Genomic DNA, 24,918 nt, shown 5'->3' on the forward strand with positions numbered 1-24,918 from the left:
TCAGGGCAAGGAGATGTAGAATCTCCTTTTAACAGCTTTTGCAGACAGCAAAGCACTTACTATAGCTCAATAAAACCATACGAAGCAAGAAAAGTCTGGAGAGGGAAGAGGATACAAGAAGACTGCAAACCTTTCCACCTCCAAAGTCCAGGCAGGGATGGAGGAGGTGTCTCTGGGCAGTCCTAACCCTGCTGTGTCAGTTGTAGTTGTTTTAACTCTTGAAAGGTGCCTTGAAACCCAGTGAGGACAAGGAAGGATAGTAGGACTAGTAGTAGCAATAGATAATGATTGTTGAAGGTTTTCATGGCCTGAAGTTTCACCTGCCTGCATCTGTGGCTAGCAGCAACAGATGCAGGTGAAAGGTCAGGGGAAAATTCTGCTAGAACACAGCCATACAGCCTGCAAACCACACAACACCCCAATCTATACTCATAATAAAAATGAAAATATGTATGTATGTGTGGTTGGGGTGTGTCCACTTACAAGGACAAGCTCCGACTTCCACAAATAGCTATAGCTCCCACAGCTCAGGAAACACCAGTGGCCCTCCCTCCAATGACATTGCAGGTTATAGAGAGCACCGTAAACATGTCCAAGAGCCCTGCCAATGTCCTCCACAAACACCATACTGCCCACCACCCAAGTGAAGGTTTTCATACAGGGACAGTTTCACCCTAGATTTTCTGTTCTTCCTCCACCATAGGCACCCCAGTGTTTCTTACTCTCTCCATTGGTGTGGAATTTACATGACCCCGCCCACTGCCTCTCCCATAACCCTTTCCTATTCTTTTCTATGGCACACAGCAAACAGAGGAATTGAACAGCAACTGAACATACTGGAGGGGGTTGGGGAACTGATTCAACATGATGAAAGTTGTAGTTCACCCTGCATAAAGACACAGCACTGTGACCCACACCAACAATGGACCTGGACCATATTTGACACACACAACCCCTATGACCAATGAAACATACTCAAGAGGTTTGAGGGGAATTGACCTTGATTATAAGAGTTGTAGATCACATCCAAAGAGCACTGTGAACCTAATGAACAATGGCTGTGGACCAAACTTGGCACGTATACCCGATGTGCCCAAATTTGAATACTGGTGTGTCTAGGGGAGGAATTGCCCTTGACATTTGGGACTTGTAGGTACTGGAATTTAAATTTCACCTGCAATCAAAGAGAACTCTGAACCCCACCAAAAATGGACCTGGACTTAACTTGGCACACAGAACCCCCATGACCAACTGGAGGGATTTGAGAAGGCCAACCCACCATGGTGGGAGCTGTAGTTCATCCTGCAGCCAGAGAGCACACTGAATCCCACTCATGATACATCAAGAGCAAACTTACCCAGCATGACAAACTTTGAGCACTGATGGAGTTTCAGGGGGTTAACCTGGCATGATGTGAGTTGTAGTTCACCCTCAGCCTTATGCATTTTGCAAAATTTAAAAAATGGTTTTTAAAAATAATCCGGGCAACGCCAGATACCCAAGCTAGTAGGTAACAATAATAATCATAATAATATAGTAGTATATTCACCCTTGCTGCCCAACTCACCCTGGCTGCCTTGGATGAATAGGGGTCTTCAAAGAGGGCCCACATGCGGGGCTGCCAGTTGCGGCAGCAGCCGCCTCCTCCAGTCACTCCTGCTCCAGCGGTCCCTGCTGTGGCCCCTGTGGCCGGCCTGTCGTCGAGGCCCAGCTGCTGGAGGGTGGCCTCCCGGGCCCCTTCGTCCTCCTCGGCCTCTTCCCCGGCGGCCCCACTGCCAGCTTCGGGGTTCTCAAAGATGTCAAGGGCCTCCTCGGCATCTCGGTGCTGGCGGTACGTCATCCAGCAGCAGGGCTCCACGTCGGTCTCGTCGATGCCCCAGTAGGTGAGCTCCTCCTCAAAGAGGGGCCCGCAGATGTCAGCCGGGCAGTGCAGCTTGCCCGTCCGGTAGTAGTTGAGCACGTAGGCGAAGATGCCCGGGTGGCGGTCGAAGAAGAACTCGTGTTGGGCATCCTCGGTGGGCCCGGGGACCTCGGGGTCGGCCAGCCAGGCCAGGCGGGTGCCGGGCAGGGTGCGGAGGGTGCTCTTGTAGGTCTCGTGCCGGGTGCCGCCCACGTTGATGGTGATCTTCTCGGTGTCCTCGCCTTTGGCCATCTCCTCTTTCAGGCATGATTTGGAGGGCGGCTTGTTCCCGGACTTGCGCCCCCGGTAAGAGGAGACACACACCGAGCTGAGCATAGAGCCACCGGAGGCTGGTGGCCCCGCAGGAGGCGCCCTCGGAGGACGGTGAAGCCTTCCCTTGGGGGAAGTCAGAGGGCGAGGGAAGGCGCCTGTCTACTCCAAGGTGCTCCAGACCTCCGACGACGCCGGCCTGGGTGCTTTGCCAAGGGATCAGGCGCACAAGAGGGATGCGATTGCCCCCGAAAGCGAAGGAGCGGCCGCAACAAGTGCACGGATCCCTTGCGATGCCGGGAAGGACCCTGTGAGCGGGGTCTCCTCCTCCTCCTCCTCCTCCTCTCCGCTTTCCCCAACCGCGCAGCCGGAGGGTCCGCTCTCCCTCGGCGCAGATGCGGAGCAGATGGCCACCCACCCCGGAGCGGCGAATCCGGCGCCAGGAAAACAAGCCTCGGGGAGGCGAGAGGAGGCTGAGCCCGCCGCCCTTCCCTCCTCGCCCCTTCTCCGGCCGGACCTGACTCGATGGCGGGGGATTTTAAACTTTGGAAGAGCTCCCGTTTCATCCACACGCCCCTTCTCCTCTCCCGCCCACGAAGGAAAAGAGAGAGAGAGAGAGAGCCACACACGCAGGGAGAGAGAAGCAGGCGAGGCTCGCCTTTCCTTCCCCCTCCCTCCCCACTGGCTCTTTCCTAAAGCGACAAAGCAACACAAAACCGACCCGAATCGCGGACGGGTTTCTCCTCGACGGGTTGGAGGCGGGGGCGGCGAGGAAAGCAGCCCTGGCGAGGCCACGGGGTCCCGGTTGCCGGCCTCCAAGGCGGCCCAAGACGCTGCCCCTGCTCTCGCCCAATGGACTCCGCTTCCTGGCGTCTCAGTTCCAAACCCCGACGGGCGCTTGAGAAGGCTCAGGATCAGCGCGGAGTCGGATCCCGAGGGGCGAGGCGCCGAAGGGAACGCGTTGCAGAGCCATAGTTCAGGCGAGTTGGTGCCGGCCCCACTCCCCCTTCCTCCTCCTCCGCCCAGTCCTGCCTCAACGGGAGCCACTTGGGTCGCCTCGGAAGGGGGCGCGCCGCCCTGTTGCGCATCCTCTGCCCCGGCGGCGAAGGCGCGCGTGCCTCCTTCGGCCCAGAGGGGGCGCTCTCCGCAGGGTTCCCGCTCGCGGCTCCGGAGGCTTCGCGGCGCCTGTTGCCCGGATACTCGGCGCGCGCTCGCTCACTCGCTCGCTCGGAGATCGGCCCAGGCTTCCCGGCTTCGGAGGAGCGGCGGAGGCATTAACCCCCTCGGCGCTGGGTTGCTGTGAGTTTTCCGGGCTGTATGGCCATGTTCCAGAAGCATTCTTTCCTGACGTTTCGCCTGCATCTATGGTAGGCATCCTCCTCAGAGGTTGTGAAATCTGTTGGAAACTAGGCAAGAAGGGTTTATATATCCAGGGCGGGAGAAAGAATTCTTGTCTGCTCGAGGCAAATGTCAATGTTGCAATTGGCCTATTGATTTAGCCTTTCAGCTTCAAAGCCTGGCTGCTTCCTGCCTGGGGGAATCCTTTGTTGGCAGGTTAGCTGGCTGGCTCTGATTGTTTCCTGTCTGGAATTCCCCTGTTTTCTGAGTGTTGTTCTATATTTACTGTCCTGATTTTAAAGTTCTTAAATACTGGTAGCCAGGTTTGTTTATTTTCATGGTATCCTCCTTTCTGTTTGTGGATTTCAGTGGCTTCTCTGTGTAGTCTGACATGGTGGCTGTTAGAATGATCCATCATTTCTGTGTTCTCCAATAATATGCTGTGCCCAGGTTGTTTCCTCAAGTGCTCTACTATGGCTGACTTCTCTGGTTGAGTGAGTCTGCAGTGCCTTTCATGTTCCTTGATTCGTGTTTGGGCAAGGCTGCCTTTGGTGGTCCCTATGGAGACTTGTCCACAGCTGCCTGGTATATGGTAGACTCCTGCAGAGGTGACAGGATCCCTTGTGTCCTTTGCTGAATGGAGCATTTGCTGGATTTTCTTAGTGGGTCTGTAGATAGTTTCTAAGCTGTGTTTCTTTATCAGTTTTCCTATGCAGCCAGTGCTTCCCTTGATGTATGGTAAGAACATTTTTCCTCTGGGTGGATTTTTGTATTTACTCTGGTCACTTGTTCTTGGCCTTGCAACTCTTCTGATGTGTGTGGTGGAGTATCTGTTGGCCTTGAAGCTGAAAGGCTTTTCATTGCTAATCAAGGAGGCCAATGGCAACATGCACCCCTGCCTCCAACAGACAAGAGTTTTCTCCCACCCTGAACATTCCACAAATATCTAAACCCCACTTGCCTAGTCTCCAACAGACCTCACAATCTCTGAGACTGCCTGTCATAGATGTAGGCGAAACATCAGGGAACAATGCTTCTGGAACATGGCCATACAACCTAGAAAACTTACTGCAACCCAGTGATTCTGGCCATGAAAGCCTTCGACAATACAAGGAAGGAAATGGCGGCACCTATGAACTGCCATCCCTTGATTCCTTGGAATTCTGGGAGTTGCTGCTTGGAGGGAGTATTATGAGGATACTTTCTAAAAGTTTGTCCTTTTTAAATCAGCCTGGTTAGGTGGGTTTAAGGATAGAGTCCAAAAAAAGCAACATTTTAAAACTTTGTCTCTTAGGATGAATCTCCACCAGGCATGGGCAGACTTCATCCCTCCAGGTGTTTTGGACTTCAACTCCCAGAAATCCCAGCCAGCATACCAGCTGTTAGAAATTGTGGGAGTTGAAGCAACACTGTAGAATGAATGCCCTTTGACACCACTTGAACTGGCATGGCTCAATGCTATGGAATCCAGGGAGCTGTAGTTTGGTGAGGCGCCAGCTCTCTTGGACAGAGATCTCCCACTTCTGTGATCTCGTATCATTGGGTTCACTTAGTGTCACACTACTAGCATTACAGTGTAGACACAACCTTAGTGGTCCAACTGAGGAGGAACTGGCTGTGAAGATGGCCCCAAAGGGTGCAGGTTTGGCTCCAAGGCCCAGCTCTCTTTTTCAAACACAGAAGAAAAAGCAACGGGAGAGACCAACCAGAGAAACCATTAAGCGCTTCCAAAATCCATCTTCACCAGCAGCTTTGGTGTCATTTGGTGTCTCCAAGGCCTTTTTGACTTGTGGCAACACTATCATGGGGTTTTCTTGGTTAAGAGGAGCATTGCCTTTGCCTTCCTCTGAGGCTGAGAGCATGTGACTGGCCCACAGTCACCCAGTGGGTTTCCATGACTGAACAAAACCTTGAACCCTGGTCTCCAGAGCCATAGTCCAATGCTCAAACCAGCTTTACTTATGTGGATTAGAGTTGGGAGAAGGCAACTTCATCAGCAAAGATGGAGGAGGCTGACTTGACAGCAAAGTCCTGTTACCAAGAGATAGAATGTTGCCCCAAAGAGAGATACCAGCATCTTGGAATGACTTCTCTCCTGAAGTTAGTACACCTCTGTGCACATATGAACATTGACTAGAAAATGTTTTCTGTTTTAAAATATAGTGCACATATTGGAAATAACTACACCCAGTCTCTGGGCACATATCTCTTTGGAAATAAATTACAATCATAAACTTATTGAAAATGAAAATTATGACATATCTGTTTGGCAAATGTCAATCTCCATGAACATGCGGAGACCAGCTTTTGAAAACTACTAGTCAAGAAAAGCATGACCTTGTTAGAAGTCAACCCTTTGAACAAGTGATATTCATAAGCATTTATGTAATGGCACACAGGTAATTCAGCTGTTAAACTGAAGAACCATGTCTTTGAACTGCCAAGGACAAAGACATGCACAACAAAAAATATATTTGGTTAGCAGAGAATGGTTGTTTATTTGAAGTTGAAATTGCAGTTGTAATTGCCCCAAAAAAAATTATACTCCTTTGAAACCTCTTTATTTAAAATATTCTTTCAGGTATAAAAAAACAAAGTCTTCCTTGAAAAATAACATATTTGTTTACTCACAAACATCTTGCATTAATTCACCATACAGGCACATTTCTCATTAAAGTTCAGTTGTAGGTAAGATGTAGTTCTCTGTGTGTTGAGTGCACAGGGTCTCATTTTAAATCAATAGTCCATAGTTTTAGGAATAGTTGTATTCACTGAAGTCCGTAAGTCGCACTTCTCTACTGAAGTCCAAACAGCAACATGCATCCACCTCCACTGAGGTCTGATGCAAACATGCATCCATCTCTACTGAAGTGTAAAAGCAGATGGACTACAAAATGGAGTCCTGAGTCTGGACATGCTCAGTACAATCACATGTCTATAATGCTTCCTATACCAAAGAGGCACAGTCAAACTGGCAAATCAACATACACATAGAATACAGAATAGCAAATACAGTAGAGTCTCACTTATCCAACATAAAAGGGCCAGCAGAATGTTGGATAAGCGAATATGTTGGATAATAAGGAGGGATTAAGGAAACGCCTATTAAACATCAAATTAGCTTATGATTCTACAAATTAAGCACCAAAACATCATGTTTAACAACAAATTTGACAGAAAAAGTAGTTCAATATGCAGTAATGCTATGTAGTAATTACTGTATTTACGAATTTAGCACCAAAATATCATGATGTATTGAAAACATTGACTACAAAAATGCGTTGGATAATCCAGAACGTTGGATAAGCGAGTGTTGGATAAGTGAGACTCTACTGTATATGCATTAACAAATAAATAGTGAAAGGCTTGGGAGGTTGCTATTTCCAACAGGACATTTTTTTCATAATATAAACTGTATGTTTAGAAGGTTGGGCTGGATAGCCTTTGTGGTCTCTTCCAACTCTACAATTCCATGTTCATATAGCTGTGGGGAAGAAGCAGAATTTTAATAGGGCAACCCTAGGTTCCACATATCCTCAGCCTGATGCTCTCCAGATGTTTTGGACCAAGTTTTATCAGCCCTCACCAGCAAAGCTAATGGGCAGGACTAACAAGAATAATATCTAGAGTACACCAGATTGGAGACTGTCTTACACAACAGTTTTAGTCCAGGAACAGGGGTGTGGGAAGACTTATCTCTACCCAAGTAGACTAGCTTCTGTAAACTATAGCACAGGATGAGAATGCCTTGTTTCCTTTCTTTCAGGGCCATATTCCTGTTGTGGATCACATTGCTGTGGTATTCAGGCAGGACAAAAGAATAGTTGTGGAAAAGGTCAGAGTCGAAAATGCACAGGGCTACATCCTCTTTTTTTGCTAGTCCTTTCTCACAGAATGGTCTTGTTTAAGGGTAGCATTTGCCTAGGTGAGCGTACCTGTAGACCACGGGGAATGACAATGGAGAAGCCAAGGCACGTCATGTCAAGTATCATCAAATGTAGGAATGTGATCAAGACAGTTCGGGATCTAACTCTGAAAAAGCAGTCTTGAGCAGGGTCCTGTGCCAGCCAGGGAGTCACTCAGAGTGAGAGATTTAAGGTGCACACCAAAGTACAGAAATCTACAAAGTGAGAAATATCAGACAAGGGAGAACTGGAGTGGTTTGAAGTGAAGGAATGTCTTTGGCTATGATAATGCACAGCTGGCCTAATTAGATCAGTGTTTTAGTTTTTAAGGCAGATCAGGATCTTTCCTGTTGTTTCATGGCTGACATTTCGGTCTATAATATCTCACCGGATAAAGTAGCTCCGTATTTATTTTGAGATGTTCAGAAGTTGAATGGGAGGAATCCAGGTTCCACTTCTGCCAATTCTAGGGCCGGCCTGCCAGCTTTCTTTGGCTCCAACTGGAGCCTTTTATCCTGACTATGTCAAATGATGTCATTTACGGAGACATCAGTCTCCAGGAAAGACATAATACTGATGGCTTCCATGTCAGTAAACTGGTGAAGCCAGGCATAGGTGACAAATTTAAAGGAACTACTCAAGGTGCTGAACACAATCTCCACTATCAGGACTCAATGCAATGGAATTCTGGGATTTGTAGTTAGGTGTAGCAACAGCATTCTTTGGCAGAGAAAACCTTGTGAAACTACAATTCCCATAATTCCCATAGCATTGAGCCCTGACAGTTAAAATGGTGTCAGAATGCACCATTTTAGTGTAGGTGCAACCTTAGCCAAGATCCCCTCATAGCCTGGATCAATTTCCACTCAGATAGGTTTTAAGTTTGTCATTTACTCAAGTCAATTAATTTATAAGTAATGTAAAAGGCTTGTGCTGGATTTCCTTGAGCTCAAGAAGGAGCCCGGCAAATGGAATTAATTAAATTAGCCCACTGTTGGACTAATGATCCAGTCCCTGCATTTAGAAGTGCAGTGATGCTGCTTGTTTAGTGCTTTTTGTTAGCACATACAAAACTCTGCTGTTAAAGGCACAATGCATGGACCTTGAGATTAAAGAAACCACTCTCTTAATCGATTGTCATAATTAGGGCATGTATGATAAATTGATCAGGCACAAACTTGATGGCCAAATTGCTGCTGTTGACTAATTGGCTAAACATCCACAAAACTCTGAAACATTAGCAAGGGAACTGGTATCATCAAAACAGCTTCAGTGGTAAGATTGTATTGAAGTATCTTCCATTTATTATCGAAAATGGTGTTGTCGAGTTCTTATGTGGGCTGACAGGTTATTGTCCTCAAAGCAAGATGTGTACTGCATTCTCAACTGGAGATAAAAGGCTAAGATCAGAACTGGGAAAATTGGTTTTTTGGACTACAACAGATGCCCAAAAACTCTGTCTTGGTAAATCTCCTGTTATGAGATGACAGGATTGGAAGGGAGAGAGAAGATCTGCTTTGGTCAGAATTCAGCTGTGACTGTGTCACCACAGTTCAGGAAAGATATTGATAAAGTGGAACATGCCCAGAGGTAGCCAACCAAAATGATCAAAGGTCTGGAAGCCAAGCCCTATGAGGAGAGGCTTAGGGAGTAGGGTATGTTTAACTTGGAGAAGAGAATATTGAGAGGGGACGGGATAGTCAGGTTTACATATTTGAACAAATGTGATGTTAAAGATGGAGCAGTGGATTCAAATGACAGAAAATGGGGTTCCACTTGAATGTTATGGAGCCCCCAGTGGCGCAGTGAGTTAAACCCTTGTGCTGGCAGGACTGATGATTTCAAGGTTGGATTGCTGACCTGAAGGTTGCTGGTTCGAATCCAACCCGGGGAGAGTGCGGATGAGCTCCCTCTATTAGCTCCAGCTCCATGCGGGGACATGAGAGAAGCCTCCCACAAGGATGGTGAAAACATCAAAAACATCCGGGTGTCCCCTGGGCCACGTCCTTGCAGATAACCAATTCTCTCATAACAGAAACGACTTGCAGTTTCTCAAGTCGCTCCTGACACACACACAAAAACCTTATTGGGAAGAACAATAAGAGCTCTTTGACAGTGGAATATACTGCCTTGGAGTATGATGGAGTCTCTTTCTTTGGAAGTTTTGAAACTTGGATAATCATTTTTGAGGAGAGCATTGACTGTATATTTCTGCCTGGGAGGGCTGAAATGTGTTGAACTATAAAGACCTATACCAGGCAAGAGCAAACTTTGGCCCTCCAGGTGTTTTGGACTTCAGCACCCATAATTCCCAACAGCTGTTAGGAGTTATGGGAATTGAAATCCAAAACACCTGGAGGGCCAAAGTTTGCCCATGCCTAACCTATAGTCTCTCCCAACATTTTGATTAAGGATGATGAATGTCAGCAGTTTGGTTTTATATCCACATATGCACTAAAGGTCGAGATTAGCCACTAAAGGTCCAGATTGGTATTGCTTGTCTCAGTTACTTCTGGAGCTTCACCCAAATTTGGGAGTGAGTACATACATTGCCTCTTTCCTCAAAGTGACCCCTCGTAAAATGGCATAGCATAGGATGCGGCGACACAAATGGGATGAGGGGCTATACTTGTCTTCCTTCGATTCCTTCTCTTCTTTTTCTCCATTCCTGTCATACAGAATGATTTAATCAGGGGTGGGAATTGTACAAGAACCATGTTGCCCAAGCTCTAGTTTTAAAATATTTTCTCAGTTTGGATATAACCACTTTGGGTCCTGGCTACACCCAAAATTTCAACTACAAAATGGCAAATTTCTCATTTAAAATCACATCACAATAATTTGTAAACCTTTTATGGTGCTGTGCAATGTGATTTCCAAGGGCAGGGAGAGAAATTGCTCTTTCTTCACAGCCTGTGGTGATACCCAGGCACTTTTGGTCAACAAAATGGCAGCCATAAGAATGTTTTTGGCCCATCTGGAGTTCCATAGAAGGCAAAAGTAAGACAGAACAACTCTGTGGCTACAGAATATGTCTATTCTTGGCTTACAAACAGAAAATCTATGTTTCAGTCACATCTCTGAGTTATCCAGAGATAAACTGAATACTGTATTTTCACAGAAATGCTTGCCATAGTTAGAAGATGGGAGGCCAGCAAAGTCAGACTCTTTGTCATCAGGAGATGGCTATGAGGACGTATTTTAAAACTAGAGTTTGGGCAATCTTTTTGATTTTGGCCAGCAGCCCTGCTACCTGAGGCATTTGTAATCCAAAAAATATGTTTTTTCCAAGCCCTGTTTAAAAACCACCACTGCTGTTACCTGTGACTGACCGCTGTGTATAGTCAATTAACTGGCTCATTTAGCCAAATATGGTCTGTTCTGACTCTCACCAGGCAAGCGGCTGCTCCTTGAGATTTTTTTAATTGAAGACACCAAGAGTTGATTGTAGGATCATCTGTATGTCTTGTACACGCTCTGCCACTGAGCTATGACCATGCAGCTTAAAGTACTTGCCTTTGGGGAGATGACGTGTGATATCCTTTGAGATTTTTTGGAAACAATATCATGATACCCTTTATTTCTGATTCAGGTTGTCTTATGGTAATGGAACTAGATTGACTGTAGGGAGATCTTTGCCTGAGAGGTAAAATGGATTGGGACAAGGTGTGGTGAACCTCTATGATGAGGCAGATATGCTTTGCAGTCCTTTTTGGCATCAAGATCAGGCTTCGAGAGCTTCCCAGTAGTGTTGTGAGGGTTATCTAGTATTAGTAACCTTGTTAGATACCTTTTTGAATTCAGATTCTAAGGCTGAGAATGAACTGGAGGAGTATTTTTCCCCTCCATTACTAACTTGCTTACACAGTATTATAGCCATAGGGGAGACAGAAAGATAAGTCATGCTGGGCCACTTGATTTTCTTTGCTTTCTTCTCTACCATCATCCATTAGCCTCATGAGTGGGATTGCAATACCATCTTCCACTGGCCTCACTAGTTGGATTGTAGTCCATCTCAGCCCCCCCCCCCCCCCCCCATTTAGCCAGCCATTGGTAACTGAATTGCCAGTCAGAGATAGCCTGGATAGAATTGTTTAGGTTCTACTATTGTCTGTGGTGGGATGCTGGACCACATTGTCTGCTGTTTACCATCTGCTACATCTCTTAACATCTCTTATTCTATAGTGATAATATTTTTCCATGTCTGGCATCAAACAAAATCTTGAAGAGGCCTGGAACTAAACCCAATTCCAAAACAGAACAAGTGGCTGGAAAGGGAAGAAGAAGGAAGAGATGCATCAATATTAAAACAATATAAGAACTTTTTCTCCTTTGCTTCATAGATCTGCCGAGGAACTGTTTTAAAATATCCATAAGATGGAATAACAATGCAAGGAAGGAATAGCTAATCATCAATCTCAGTGGAGAAATCTAATATTTTAATGTAGCTAGGGCTGGATAGGAAGCCAGCATGAGCTACTTTCCTCAGTGTCGAGGTTGAGCTCAGGGAGATCAAGGTTCAAATCCCACTGAGCCAGGGAAACCCACTGTGTGACCTTGAGCAAGTCACAGTTCTTCAGTTTAAGATGAAAGCACTGACAAGTTTCCTCTGAACAAATCTTGCTGAAAAAAAATGCTATGACAGAGTTGCCATGATTGGAGTTGACTTGAAGATGTATAACAACAAGAATGGCAGTGAAGGTGTTTCTATCTCCACCATCACAATAATAAAATACATTTTAAAAATATAAATTCTAAAATGAGGAAAGAAAAAAAGGCCAACCGAGGCATGGCTACCTGGAAGACAATGCAATATTTTATTGTAGAGCCACTTGTTCCAAACCTAATTCCATATGAATGTATTTCATTCTGTTCCATGTCTCATTCCCTTTTTTATGAATGACCCTTTTATTCTATAGATATTACACTACACAGCATCAATTTGTTGTCGATCCCAGTTGTTCTAGTCCAGTTCCCTTTCTAATGAGCTACATTTTTGTCCTGTGGTGTACTTTTATAGCCTTAAGAAGCATCAGTCTTCACAACTTGGTAAATTATTAAATAGTCATGATATCATCATGTACCAACCTTGCCTTTGATGGATATGGCAACTATGCTGGTTCCAAATGGGCCAGTAAAAGTGCTTACTTCCAAATTGGCTAGTAAAAGTGCTTGTTTTCAAATGGGCCAGTAAAACTCAAACTATTCTATCAGTATTTCAGATATCTGTGAATGTAATGTCCCATGTCTAGAGTCAAGTATAAATAGTGCTCTGAAAATCTGCAATCAGAACATTTGTCTCTGTGGAAAACATTGGGTCCTTTTCTGTTACACACTGTACCTTCTTTCTCAGAATCTGTTTTACCTATCTACCAGAGCACCCAAAGTTATTTCCATATGCAAGAGTACAGAGTCTTCTTGAGAAGTTCACTCTTTACTGGCTATGAAGTGGCTGACTGACTTGCACAGGACAGTTAGCTCTGATATCTAAGAAAGTTATTTTATGGCTGTTAATGGAACTGAAATGATATTACCAGCCTTTTGCTGCTTCTTGTCCTACATCTTCTTATGGACAAGAGGGGGGTTGACCTCTTCCTGCATCAGCCCTCCCTTGAGACTACTTTAAGCACCAGATGAAGCAAGTATCTCAAACAAGATGCAGGCTTGTCACTCTGGCATCAACACTTTTCTTCTGTGGTTTTTAACAGTCTTGCCTGGTGAAGACACCAGCTGGCTCCAAAAGCTAGTGTGATGTATTTTACACCTTTTGGTTGGCATAATAAAGGTATTTTCTTGATGTGTATTTTTGGAGTTTGTTACAGCTACCTCTACATATGCTCTGTGTCAGAAGCAACCAAGCTGCAAGCAGAGTGGAAAGGAAAGAAATCAGCACTTGAAGGTGCTTCACTCAACACTCAGGGAGAAGGGAGACATCTTGTGGTTGTACAGGCACGATAGTGGTGCCCTTGCTTAATGGATTTATATTGCAGTGAGTGACTTTGGATCATACAAGGACCAGTTATCTGCCACCAAAACACTCTAGGATGTGCATAAACATCGGGGGGGGGGGGGGGGGAGTTGCTTACAAAGCTGGAGCCATACCTGTCAACCATCCCAATTTGGCAGAGTCAATCTGAATAATCCTATGGTGTTCAACCTTTTCTTATTTTTTTAAAAAATGTCTCAGTTCCTTTCACCTCTCATTTTATGTTTTGGTCCTCATCTTAATTCCATTTCTGCAAAATAAATTCAAAGTGCAAAAGTAATTTATATTTGAACAATTCACCAGGGGAGAGAAAGGAGAACAAGTTATAGGATCTTATCCTTTCGAGTATGCTTAGGCAAAAGCAAGCTGCTGCAGCCTCTCCTAACTTTTTAAGCCTTCTTTGTTAACTTTTGTCATCTTAACAACACTGTGATGTTCCTTGGTCACAAGTGTCCCAGTTTTCATCTGTGAAATGTTGAAGAGGACTTCTGACTTTGAAAAACTGGTATTTTTGATATTAAATAGTACAACTTTCATGCTCCTAAATAGATGGCCTATTTGAAAGGTCATCCTTCAGGAGGCTTCTAGGAGAGACAATTCATCTTTTTATTTTTGGCTAGAAAATGGGAATCTATCTGTTAGATCAGTTGCCGTGCTTTGTCCACCTTGATCTACAGGGTGAAAAGGAAACAGGCAAGTGAAATTCAGGCATCTGGAATGTAAATTCTGCAGTTTGTGCACATGCATGTTTACTTAGGTGTAAGCTTTCTGATTTCCTTTCCCTTTATTCCTTTATCCAATTTGTTGTCGATCCAGTCCTTTGGGATTCACACGAATCTACTATTTGTCAAAATATATGATCCTGTGCTATTTGTTTCCATTTCTGGCTGAAAAGCTTAAATTCAGATAATATTTTGACTTTTGTATTTTAGCAAATAAATTTTGTGGCAGTGTTATTCGAGTTGCTTTCTCTTGTGACTCTGTAGCCGCTTGTCCTTCCATCAGTTCCAGGGCTCAATCCCAGCTGCTGGTGGACGAGACATGATGGAGCTGTATCTACCTTGCTGCCTCCTCTTCACTCTATGACCTCAGAGTGGCGGTTGGAGTTGGGGAGGGCGGGGTGGAGAGGCTCCTAACTGATGGTGGATGATTTCATTTTTCACTAGGGATTAATCCCAGGTGACTATGCAGTCACCTACATACCCACTGCCAAGACACTACACTTAGATGACCATCATACTCAGATAATGAGGAATCGCTTAAGTAAGTAAGTAGCACAGCACTGCAATCTTAGCTGAAATTTTAAAAAAAATCCTGCTCCATCTTTAATCAAGCATGGTTTTTATTAGCTCAGAGCAAAACAAATATTTCTGGCTATGATATGAGATCTCTTACATTCTTTAAAATGTGCTTTGAATAGGGAGGGAGGCTGGATTGGTATTGGGCATGTACATACTTACCATGCATATGTGCAGCAGTATCCTGTGTGGCTCACCAGTATCAGTTCACTAAGTCCACAGAGAGTGCTGATGGGCATGGTGCTTACCCAGCTCATCTCATGGCATGTTATTGTGGTGAAGCTCTTGGATAACCTTCTGCATCGCCACTCAGTAGAGACAGCTAGGTATCGCCTCCCAGCCATGTTCAGTAAGGTGATGAAGCTGCTCCAGGTTTCATGCTGAATTTTAAAGCGCACAGCCAAAATGCTGGACCCTATCCCAAAATTAGGTTCAGTACTTTGAATAGCTCTTCTAAAGTTTGGGCTAAGACCTAAAGCAAATGTACTGTTTTGCTGATATTAGAGCCAACAGCTAACACTGGCTCCAACCCCATCTTAATTCAGCTGTGTTTTTAAAACCAGCATTTTTCTCCAGGTTGCCCAAATCTGGCAACTTTAACTAGGAGACTGCGGGTAGTTCCAATTACAGAGACTCATTCAGTCAGCTGTTGAATAGTGAGTCAACACATAGGTAAATCCAGTTTAAATCGATGTCTGCTCTAGCTGAAATGAATAGGATTTACTTCCTTATCTCGCAGCCTGGAGGCATCTCAACAGGATGTCAGGCTTATACAACACATTAATACAAGGCTTATGGCCACAAACAGATTCTGTTTCCCAGCCATTCCAGTGCCTTTGGATTTATTAGACAGAACATGGACTTCTGAAGCAAGTTTTCTTCTTATTGAGTAACTGGATGGATCAGTAGCCATAGATTTTCCTTCATTATCTACCGAAATGAAGGGTAAAAGTCTGGATTGATGGAGGTTGTGATCATGGGGGTTTTGTAGGCCAACAGACCTGAAGCATAATGGCTTAAGTAAGCTGTTCTGGGATATCCCTGAGTTAGCCAAGAATACCCATAAATGGTCTGGATGTTTTTGTTAGTCACAACTAGACCCACTAAACAAAATTTGCCTATGTGTTGATTGACCATCGAACAATTGATTGATTGGGTCTTTTCTTAGTCAGAGTTAAAATAAATTAAATGACTCAGTTGTTGACTGATCAATCAACACACCAGTAAATCCAGTTGATTTAATTGATCTACTCTGGCTGGGATTCCAGCCTTAATCAAATATGGTACATATCTGCTTAGTACCACAAAATGCAGAAGATATTTGAAATGAGAGAAAATGCTGTTATTTCTAAAGCAGTAGCCCTGCCCAAAGATACTGTTGCAGTGGCGCCAGTCTCTGCCTAAATACATTATGTTTATATTCCAGATCATAACTGTCCAAGTATGAGAAACAAAGGAGACCCTGGAGACATTGCATGGTAAAGAAGAAACTCTTTTTAATTGCTGCTAAGAGTTGTTGTTACAGTTTTTCTCCCATACAACAGATTTCTCCTGCTGACACAGGGTGCATACGGTAGTTACACTGGTTACACTGTATATGAGACAAGTCACACTCACTAGTATTTGTGCTCCCCCCCTGCCCCCAGTACAGTAAAGTTTCAGCAGAGACATGTGCTTTCAATGTTTTTAATTACACAATGTTAGAACAGTTCAGAAAACCCAGCAGGTCCAAGTTCTGCTTCTTTCCCTGCAGCTATAGACATCCTTGTAGAGAGGGATTCAGGGCTCAGCTATTAAGGGTATCTGATCAAGTGCTGCAGGACTTGCTCAGTTAAGCTCTATCCTATTTTCTTTATCTTCTCCTTATGACACACCAGTTTTTCAGACAAATTAGATTGCTTTTTTCTACCTATTCCCGTCTCACTGTGAAGTCAGTGGACATTTCAATATTTCTAATGAGTAACACCCTGGGTTTTAAAGGATCTCTGTGGCAGGTTATTTATTTCTCTTCTAGCCTCCTTTTCTTTGAGGCCTGGGGCTGAAGTGAGTTCACAACATTTAAATAAGTACAGGTGAAATATTATGCTTGCTGTTCCCGGGAAAATAGGCCTCTTTGAGTGTTCTGCATAGACCTGCTATGCTTGGTCCAAAACTGAGGTGGAAAAGAAGCTTCGCAGCTGAAGTTAAACCATCCCAAACAGAGTGAAGACTGAAGGAAGTACTTAGGAGGGGAAATGGTCCAGTTTTATGCTAGCCACTTTTTGTAGCTGCTGGTTGGACCCGGTGGCACATTAACCTAAAATACAAGGCTGTTGCAAGAATATCTAGTAATATTTGATCAGATAAAAAAGTTGTCTCCTTAAAATTTAACCAATGGCAGTGGTAGTGAGAGTAACTTGCTCAGAACAGAACTTGGGGAAGTTATTTTTTGGACTACAACCCCCAGAATCCCTGAGCCAGCACAACCAGTGTTATAGTCTAAAAAATAATTCCCCCAAGTACTGATTTGGCAGGCTCTCTGCTATGCTACCCACCCTAGAAGTTTTGTGAGAACTATGTGAAACATCTGGGGACCCCAGGTTGAGAACCACTGTGTTAGACTAACCTGAAAGTGTTGATTCACCTGCGGATGCTGGAGGAAGGAGTCTGCAGTATTTCAAATAGTACAGAGGCAAAATACAGATTGTCAACTGCTAAAAGTAAGGAATATTCATGGTTGGTGAAATACTTGAGTTTTTAACTATGGAAATCCCAGCTTGATAACTTTGTATTGATTTTAGAAATGCTGGTCAGGTTGATCTACATCCTTTGAATGAAACTCAAAGGATGGTCATTTAGGGAAAATTCTAACCATTCTGATTTCAATACTACAAGATGAACTCACAAAGTATATTACTACTTGTTCCTTATAGTGGATCCATTTTGAGCACTCCTACTCAAAGATCCAAGACATATTGATGATTTTACATGTCACGATGACTTGCTGCAACTTTATTCAGTATTCAGTTTCAGAGTACATTTTTAAGAATCAGGGTGACTTCTGATGTACAGACACACTGAAACAAGGAACAAGATCTCCACATGGGGTGATAAGTTTGAGCTTGATTTATGATGGTACAAATAAGCCAAAAAGTGGTCATCGAGACTGATCATGTTGCTGTTATATGCTTTCAAGTTGATTCCAACTTACAGTGACCTAAGGTAATCCTATCTCAAGGTGTGGTGTTTTTGTGTGTGCGTGTGCAAGATTTGTTTATTTGGGGAGGGGGTTGCCTTTGCCATCTTCTGAGGCTGAATATGACTTGCCCAAGGTCACTCCGTTGGTTTGCACAACTGAGAGGAGATTTAACTCAAGAATCATAGCAGGGATATATCAGACAATAGTTGTTTTAGCAGCACTCTGAAGAGCTCATCCTTTGTATCTTTTAGCAAAAGCAACTGAGGTGCTTTAACCTTTAAAGGCTTTGGCTTCAATCCTCTTTCATGGCAAAATATAAGGGCTTATGATGTGAAATGATAGTGCATCTTGAGTCTATGCCTTTACACCTGGTCCTGACCACTTGATCATTTGATTATGTGCATCACAATGTGGCTGGGAGATGCACACCTGGATCAGAGTGAAGGCAGTATAGTCACCAGCATTTGGATGAGCATCCCGGGGTGTACTTTATGCTTGTGGTTTTTGATTTGAAAAAAGGATCCATGTGGGGAAGTTTGCTACTACATAGAGAATCCATTTTCTGGATTGGCATGTAGATTGCATATGTTGCTTGTGCTATTATCAAGAGCTGCACTATTGGAAAGATTAAAGGCCCATTTCAATTAAGTGTGCTTAGCTGTGGCTGAAATTCCTTTCTACGGCAAACAATTCAACAACTTACAACAGAACCCAATACATTCTACTCAGAAGTAAGTCCCACTGAGTTTAATGGAAAAACCCCATGTAAGTGAGCAAAGGATTCCAGCCATAAATATTTATGTGGCTGTGCCAAAATGTAAAAACCTGATGTGATCTGATTATGCCCAAATGACCAAGACACTGATATATTTAATATCCCAACCATGTGGATTCAGCTAGTAAGCAAAACAGGAACTGTGGGATACATTCTAAATACGTTGCATTGGTGGAAGTGGCTGTTAAAATACTGGTTTTTCTTTCTGGTCTTTTGTGCTTTACAAAGTTGTAGCCTGTGCTAAAAGACATTAGTGTGTCCATTTTGGGCAGGTAACAGCTACAGATTCAGCTAAATGACAGATGGGGGTAATTACTGAGAATACTCCATGTCAACTGAGAATATCATAGACTACTCATTATATGATTATGGCTACTTATTTTGCAAAGTTTGGACACTTCTTATCATATATCTGTTAAGCAACAGCTACCTGTATCTAAATAAAGGTCTTATGACCCTTCTATATGAAAGAGCAAGGTTTTTTAAAAGAAATTTTGACTTCTGAAGCTCCCCATCTAATTTCATTTCTGTATTTCTGATCCTCAATAGACACAACCATAATTTTTGATACATTCTTGTAGCTACATAGCAGGAGTGAAAAATACGTAGCCCTCCAGCTACTATTAGACTCCATGTCCCATCAATCTCACCCACAATGGCTAAAAGTAATGGAAGATGGGGGGTGTAGTCAAAAACATCTGGAGGACCAGTTTCCCCATCCCTGCTATATATCCTGAACATAACTGCACAACCTTTCAGAATAAGCTGTCGGTTTGGGGATGTTCTTAAGCCACACTCACTGACAGATAATAATCACAATAAGAAAAGCTACAGAATGGCCTTGTAAGTGACAGCATTATAGGAAATGCTCCTAACAAACAAACGCAACGGCCGCTATAAGCTCTAACACAGAAAGAGTCCATGGAGCGATTGCTCAAGGCATCTAACATTGAATCCCACCACTTTCCAATTCTAAAGCCTAGCAAAATGCCACAATATAATACTGTTAACATTTCCACAGAAATAATGAAGGCAGTGCCCCTTAGTGCTCCCCCACCCACCCCCCAAGTGGGCAGCTCAGCAGGGTGTGGTCACCAATCATACACTAAAAAAATTATAAATATATCAAATATACAGTAAAATATATCTGTACAGTACTGAGAATGAAAATAGTTCACATTATCACTCTTGGAATATGTTTGTCATTTAACAGAATTTACACCACCATTTACAGAATAAATATACAATAGAAATAGAATCTATGGGTTATTCTATATATATTTACATATTCACACACATAATATAATATCTCTTTGTCTTCCCATTGCCATTGCTCTATTAGTTAAGAGTGTGAAGTGCAATGGGCCCTTCCAAAATGACAGGTTTGGCCCATGAGACTGTGACCAAGATACCATAGAAATGTGACACAGATCTGGTTCCCTTGCAGGTCTGGTCTACCCACTCCAGTGGCGGTGCATTGATTTGTGATTTGGCTCTGGTCATCTTATGGAATTTCTCAAGTAATATGCCAATGCGCATAAGCAAAGAATCTGGACCAGCAGAAATAGATATAACTCTGGCAGTCAAGTCCCTAAAAATTTCCATGCTTAAGAAGTTGATTTGACCTCAGGAGAGGGGGAAGAAAAAATATGGGCAGAGGAAAAGAACAATAACATAAATCCTGAGCTTTTCCAAGGAGTTAATCAATGTGCTTTAGTCGTTAAAGTGCTGTTCTGGAATGTGGGAGATTCTGATTCCCACTATGTAGTGAAACTCACCAGAGTATCCTTGGATTAGTACTTCTCTCCTGGTCTGACTTAATCTACATGGTTCCTTTCCTGTTAATTTGATCCACACAATAGTCCAGTGGGATAGGACTGAATGTCCCTTGTGGTTTCTTCCAACTTTATGATTCTAGGTCAGCCTGAAAGAGAATAACTAAACCAAGGTCACTCAATAACTTTGTCAAGAACTCACTGGCAGAAAGGCGGAATAGTAGTGTGACCAATAAGCAAATCTAGGCGATTATCCCATGTATAGGGAATTCATAGTCTGTTTCATGCCTCTCCCATCCTTTATTCTCTCCAACTGATCAGCACTGAAAACGCTGAGATGAAGAGGAGTGTGTTTGCTTTTTGTACATGTCTGCATACTCATACATACATTCAGATGGGTGGAGAAGGATTAAATGTAAAAATAAAGAAAAACCTTTCAGTGGGTTGCTGTGAGTTTTTCAGGCTGTATGGCCATGTTCCAGTAGCATTGTCTCTTGATGTTTCACCTACATCTGTGATTGGAATCTTCAGAGGTTCTGAAGATGCCAGCCACAGATGCGGGTGAAATGTCAGGAGAGAATGTTACTGGAACATGGCCATACAGCCCAAAAAACTCACAGAATCCCAGTGATTCTGGCCATGAAAGCCTTCTACAACACACAAACCTTTCAGACAGCAGTTTTTTTTCAGCTGGATGGCTCCTTTCTTTCAAAACTCACAAGTTACTTTGATAAAACAATTGCGAAGGGTCAATGAACCCTCTTTTATTATCCTCTCAGCCACTTTACAAGAACATGTCTGTGTATTAGTAATAGTTCCATTCAGATGCTCTGAGTCCAAATTCTGAATCTTTACTTGAACCACCCAATCCAAATAAAAAACAAGAATGTCAAGAAGGAGAGGAGCCAGCTCTACAGAATAACCCATTAGATTTTGGAAAGTGAAATCTCAGTACACTTCCAATCAGTTCTTGAATTATAAGAGGGAGGTTGCGGGGCAGTGTTAAAGGGTTCCTAAAGCTGAAGCACCAGCACTTCTTGATTAGCAGGAACAAATATATCCTCTGTTTTCCTACAGCCATTTCCTTATTCCTTCTGAGTTTTCACTACTGTCATATAATCAGAGTTGGAGCAGACTCCAAGGGCAACCTGGCTGCCTGTATATTGCCACAACCATCTATATGGAGAAATGTTAGCACCATCCAGCAATACATGAGAAAAACTCAACAACTCCCAAGATCACATTGGGAATGAGTGCCAAGGCTTATGTTTAATGCTTGCTTCACATGGTCTCATTATGTTGCACTTCTAAGCACAACTGCAGGGGAAAACCAGGTAAGAAGGCTTAAATCTGCAATCTTTACTCTATTTTGGCAAAACATTCTTATCAAGGCAAGTGACTCATAGCTGAAGAGGAGATATGATTGCCACCTTCAAATATTTGAAAGGTTATCATAGAGAAAATGGGAGTGTGTGTTTTCTTCTGCTTCCAAATATAGGTTCAAAATTCAAGAAAAAGAATTGAGACTAAACATTAAAAAGAGCTTCCTGACCAAACAGGAAGGGTGGGAGACTTTTAAAAAAAATATTTTTTAAAAACAGATTAAATCTTTTCTGGATATTGGCAACTGCATGATGTCATAACAGCATTGAATCTCTTTGCAAAGTACACTGTTTCATTATGGTGGTGGTAAAAGAGTAGCCTATTCACTGTTTTCCACTTTTAAAAAAATCAGACTAGGTGCATGCTCCCACACACAAACAGTGCAGCAGAGGAATGCTAAAACACCAAATTAAGAAAGGGAAAATTATTCTTTAAATGGTTATAAAATCATGTGGCAATTTTGAACATTTTGAAAAAAGGATCTCGCTATGCACACACTCCTACATTGAATTGTACAACAGCCAACTAGCTAAAAGAATAACAATATAAAACTTTTAAGAAGAGGGTTTTTTAAAAAAAGAATTGCACTGCAGGTCTTGAGTCATCAACTAAATATGACTAAGCAAGAGACCTATGTCATTAGTTATTAATAATGTCATTGCTATCTCTTATGGGTGACTGTTACACATGTGCATCCACATTCCTCCCTTCTATTACAAAGGCAAAGAATGCAGCATCTGGAGGAGGCATGACATTTTCTGAGCCACAAAATGTAACATGTTACTCAGAAAATCTGATAGACCCAACATATGGGTGAGTGCTATATTGAAGATATAAAGACATTTTTTAAAATGTTCTTTTACTAGTCCTCAAACTAACAATGCAGAAAGCCACTTGCATACATTCAGTGTGCCTCTAGAGCCACATTCCTCAACCAGATACCCCCCAGTGTGTTAGATTGTAACTTCCACCATCCCCAGTAAACTGAACACACCTGGAAGGTATCAGGTTGAAGGAAGGCTGCAGCAGAGTGTAGCTGCTCTTGAAGAGTTGTTATCAAGAGTATTTTATTATATGTCTGAGCTAGAGAAATGAGACCAGGAGTGATGACACTGATGCCAAATATTATGCCCTACACACGATTCCTTGATTCTCCCCTTCACACATGGCACACAACTGAACTTATACTTTATACTATTGCTTGAGCCATCTTTTGGTAAAGGAAACTGCATGTAATATTAGCAAGCATATCAATGCAAACTTCACTGAAACAACATTCCTTCAGTTCTCTTACAGTTTTTGGTCCCCCATCAACTTTGGTTTCCCCACCACTGGGCATTGTAATGTGCTGTCAATAGAATATATATCAGGCCCAGACTTGTAAGAAGCATTCACTAAAGCTAGTGTGCAAGCTGGATATTATCAAAGCTTAAAACCATAGGTTGTCTGATAAAACCTTCCTTGTGCTATGAATAGAAGTGCTTAGACATACTCAGCTGAATGAGATGGGAATGCTTCTCTTAGCTAGAGGAAAGGGATGGACAGAGAGAGAGAGCTTCTAGGAAGCAAGACATCTTTTCTTTGGCTGTTGCCTTGGTTTGTTTCCTCTTTCCATCCTCTGATTGCTTGAATATGAGTGATTTTTCAAAGGTTTTCAGTACCAATTAGCTAAAATTGTCCTTATGCCCATAAAATTTATTGCAATCTGTTATTACTATTATTCACTGAGGAGGGCTCTGGCATTTTGGCTAGAGATGGCCAGAAGAAAGGCGTTTGCCCTTCCCAGCTTTTATACCCTCTCAACACCAAGTGGTCCCTGACTGCTGTAAATTCTGGGAAGGGATTCCTAAAGTTCAGTTTCTTTCTCTAGGGCCTCCTCTCCTTCATTCAGTAAGTAGGGGTAGGTTGCTTGTTGATGGTCACAGTTCAGATTCAGGGGTGGTAGCTGTAAGATACCCACCACTGTAGCGTCCATTGGCTACATTGCTCATCTCCATTGGAGATGTCGTCCCTGGGCCCAGATAAGAACGATGGGTAGGCATTGGGGATGGGGCTTCACTGGGTACTTTACTCAGGATGAAACGGGTCTCATCATTATCTTCTAAGTTGGAGATGTCCTTCATCATACGCCCCTTCTTGTATGTGACAGACAGCGCATTGGAACCATCTGATATCAGATGGAATTGACGGAGGATGAAGACTACGGGCAGAGGAAGGATAGCCAGTATGATCAGGGAGACAAGAACACCCATGGCCCATTTTGGATAATAGAGAAATTTCTCTGCAGCCTGGAAGAAAAAGGGAAATGTCATTGCCATTTGTCTACTTCACCACCAGTACAATCTTAGAGATAATTTGATTGGTCTCCCCAATGCTTTCTTTGGCACAGTAGCAAGCATTTAACTGTTACCTGTCCTCCAACACCAAGAAAAGTGAGCTGTAAGGAATAATTACAGTACCTGAATCTCAGTTTTGCTTAAGACAAATTGATAATTTAGAAGATTGTCCCTTCTTTAAAAAAAACAGCAGCAAGTCATAAAGTTATAAAAGGATTCCCTGCCAAAGGAATAAAATGGACTTTGATGGTCAACATCTATGTCCTGAACTATCACATATAAATTCTGGATTACTACATTATACTATGTGCAACCCTTGAATTGCAACCAATGACAACTATTACTTCACTGGCAAGATAACATCTTGGTCTCATCCTCTGTAGGGAGGATGGGCAGATATAATAATAATAATAATAATAATAATTTTATTTTTATACCCCGCCACCATCTCCCCAGAGGGACGGGGCGGCTCACAGATATAAAACCAGCATACAGAGTATCAAATACAAAAAACACACAAATAAAATTAAAAGGCATAAATAAAATCACAGTCATTATAAAACACATGATAAAACACAGCAATAAAATCATACAATGGACTGGGCAAAGTGCACTGAGTAAAACTTGTAAACATGAAGGAAGTTAAGGTGCTATGAGATCATGGGGAGAACCTTAAACTGGGGTGAACCCTGTGGCTATGTCGAGGAGTTAACCAACAGGTACAACTGGTCAGAAGTAACCGCTAGTATAAGGGTTTAGCGTATAGTGGGCGGT

The 24,918-nt window shown here is 43.0% G+C and overlaps 2 protein-coding genes across 3 annotated transcripts in view; both read right to left on the minus strand.

Annotated features, from left to right (window-relative positions):
- The window catches only part of kcnc4 (potassium voltage-gated channel subfamily C member 4), a 44,400-nt gene extending 42,164 nt beyond the window's left edge, over nt 1-2,236 (minus strand). Inside the window, exon 1 of the mRNA XM_003220235.4 lies at nt 1,568-2,236. Within this exon, the coding sequence (XP_003220283.1) occupies nt 1,568-2,236 (669 nt within the window). The remainder of the gene's footprint in view (nt 1-1,567) is intronic.
- A 13,942-nt stretch (nt 2,237-16,178) lies between these two features.
- slc6a17 (solute carrier family 6 member 17) overlaps nt 16,179-24,918 on the minus strand; it is a 52,094-nt gene continuing 43,354 nt past the window's right edge. For both annotated transcript variants that reach the window (XM_003220190.4, XM_062978394.1), the window contains exon 12: nt 16,179-24,096. In XM_003220190.4, the coding sequence (XP_003220238.1) occupies nt 23,728-24,096 (369 nt within the window). In that variant the 3' untranslated portion in view covers nt 16,179-23,727. The remainder of the gene's footprint in view (nt 24,097-24,918) is intronic.

Source organism: Anolis carolinensis, chromosome 4, assembly GCF_035594765.1.
Source record: "Anolis carolinensis isolate JA03-04 chromosome 4, rAnoCar3.1.pri, whole genome shotgun sequence".
Taxonomy (NCBI): domain Eukaryota; kingdom Metazoa; phylum Chordata; class Lepidosauria; order Squamata; family Dactyloidae; genus Anolis; species Anolis carolinensis.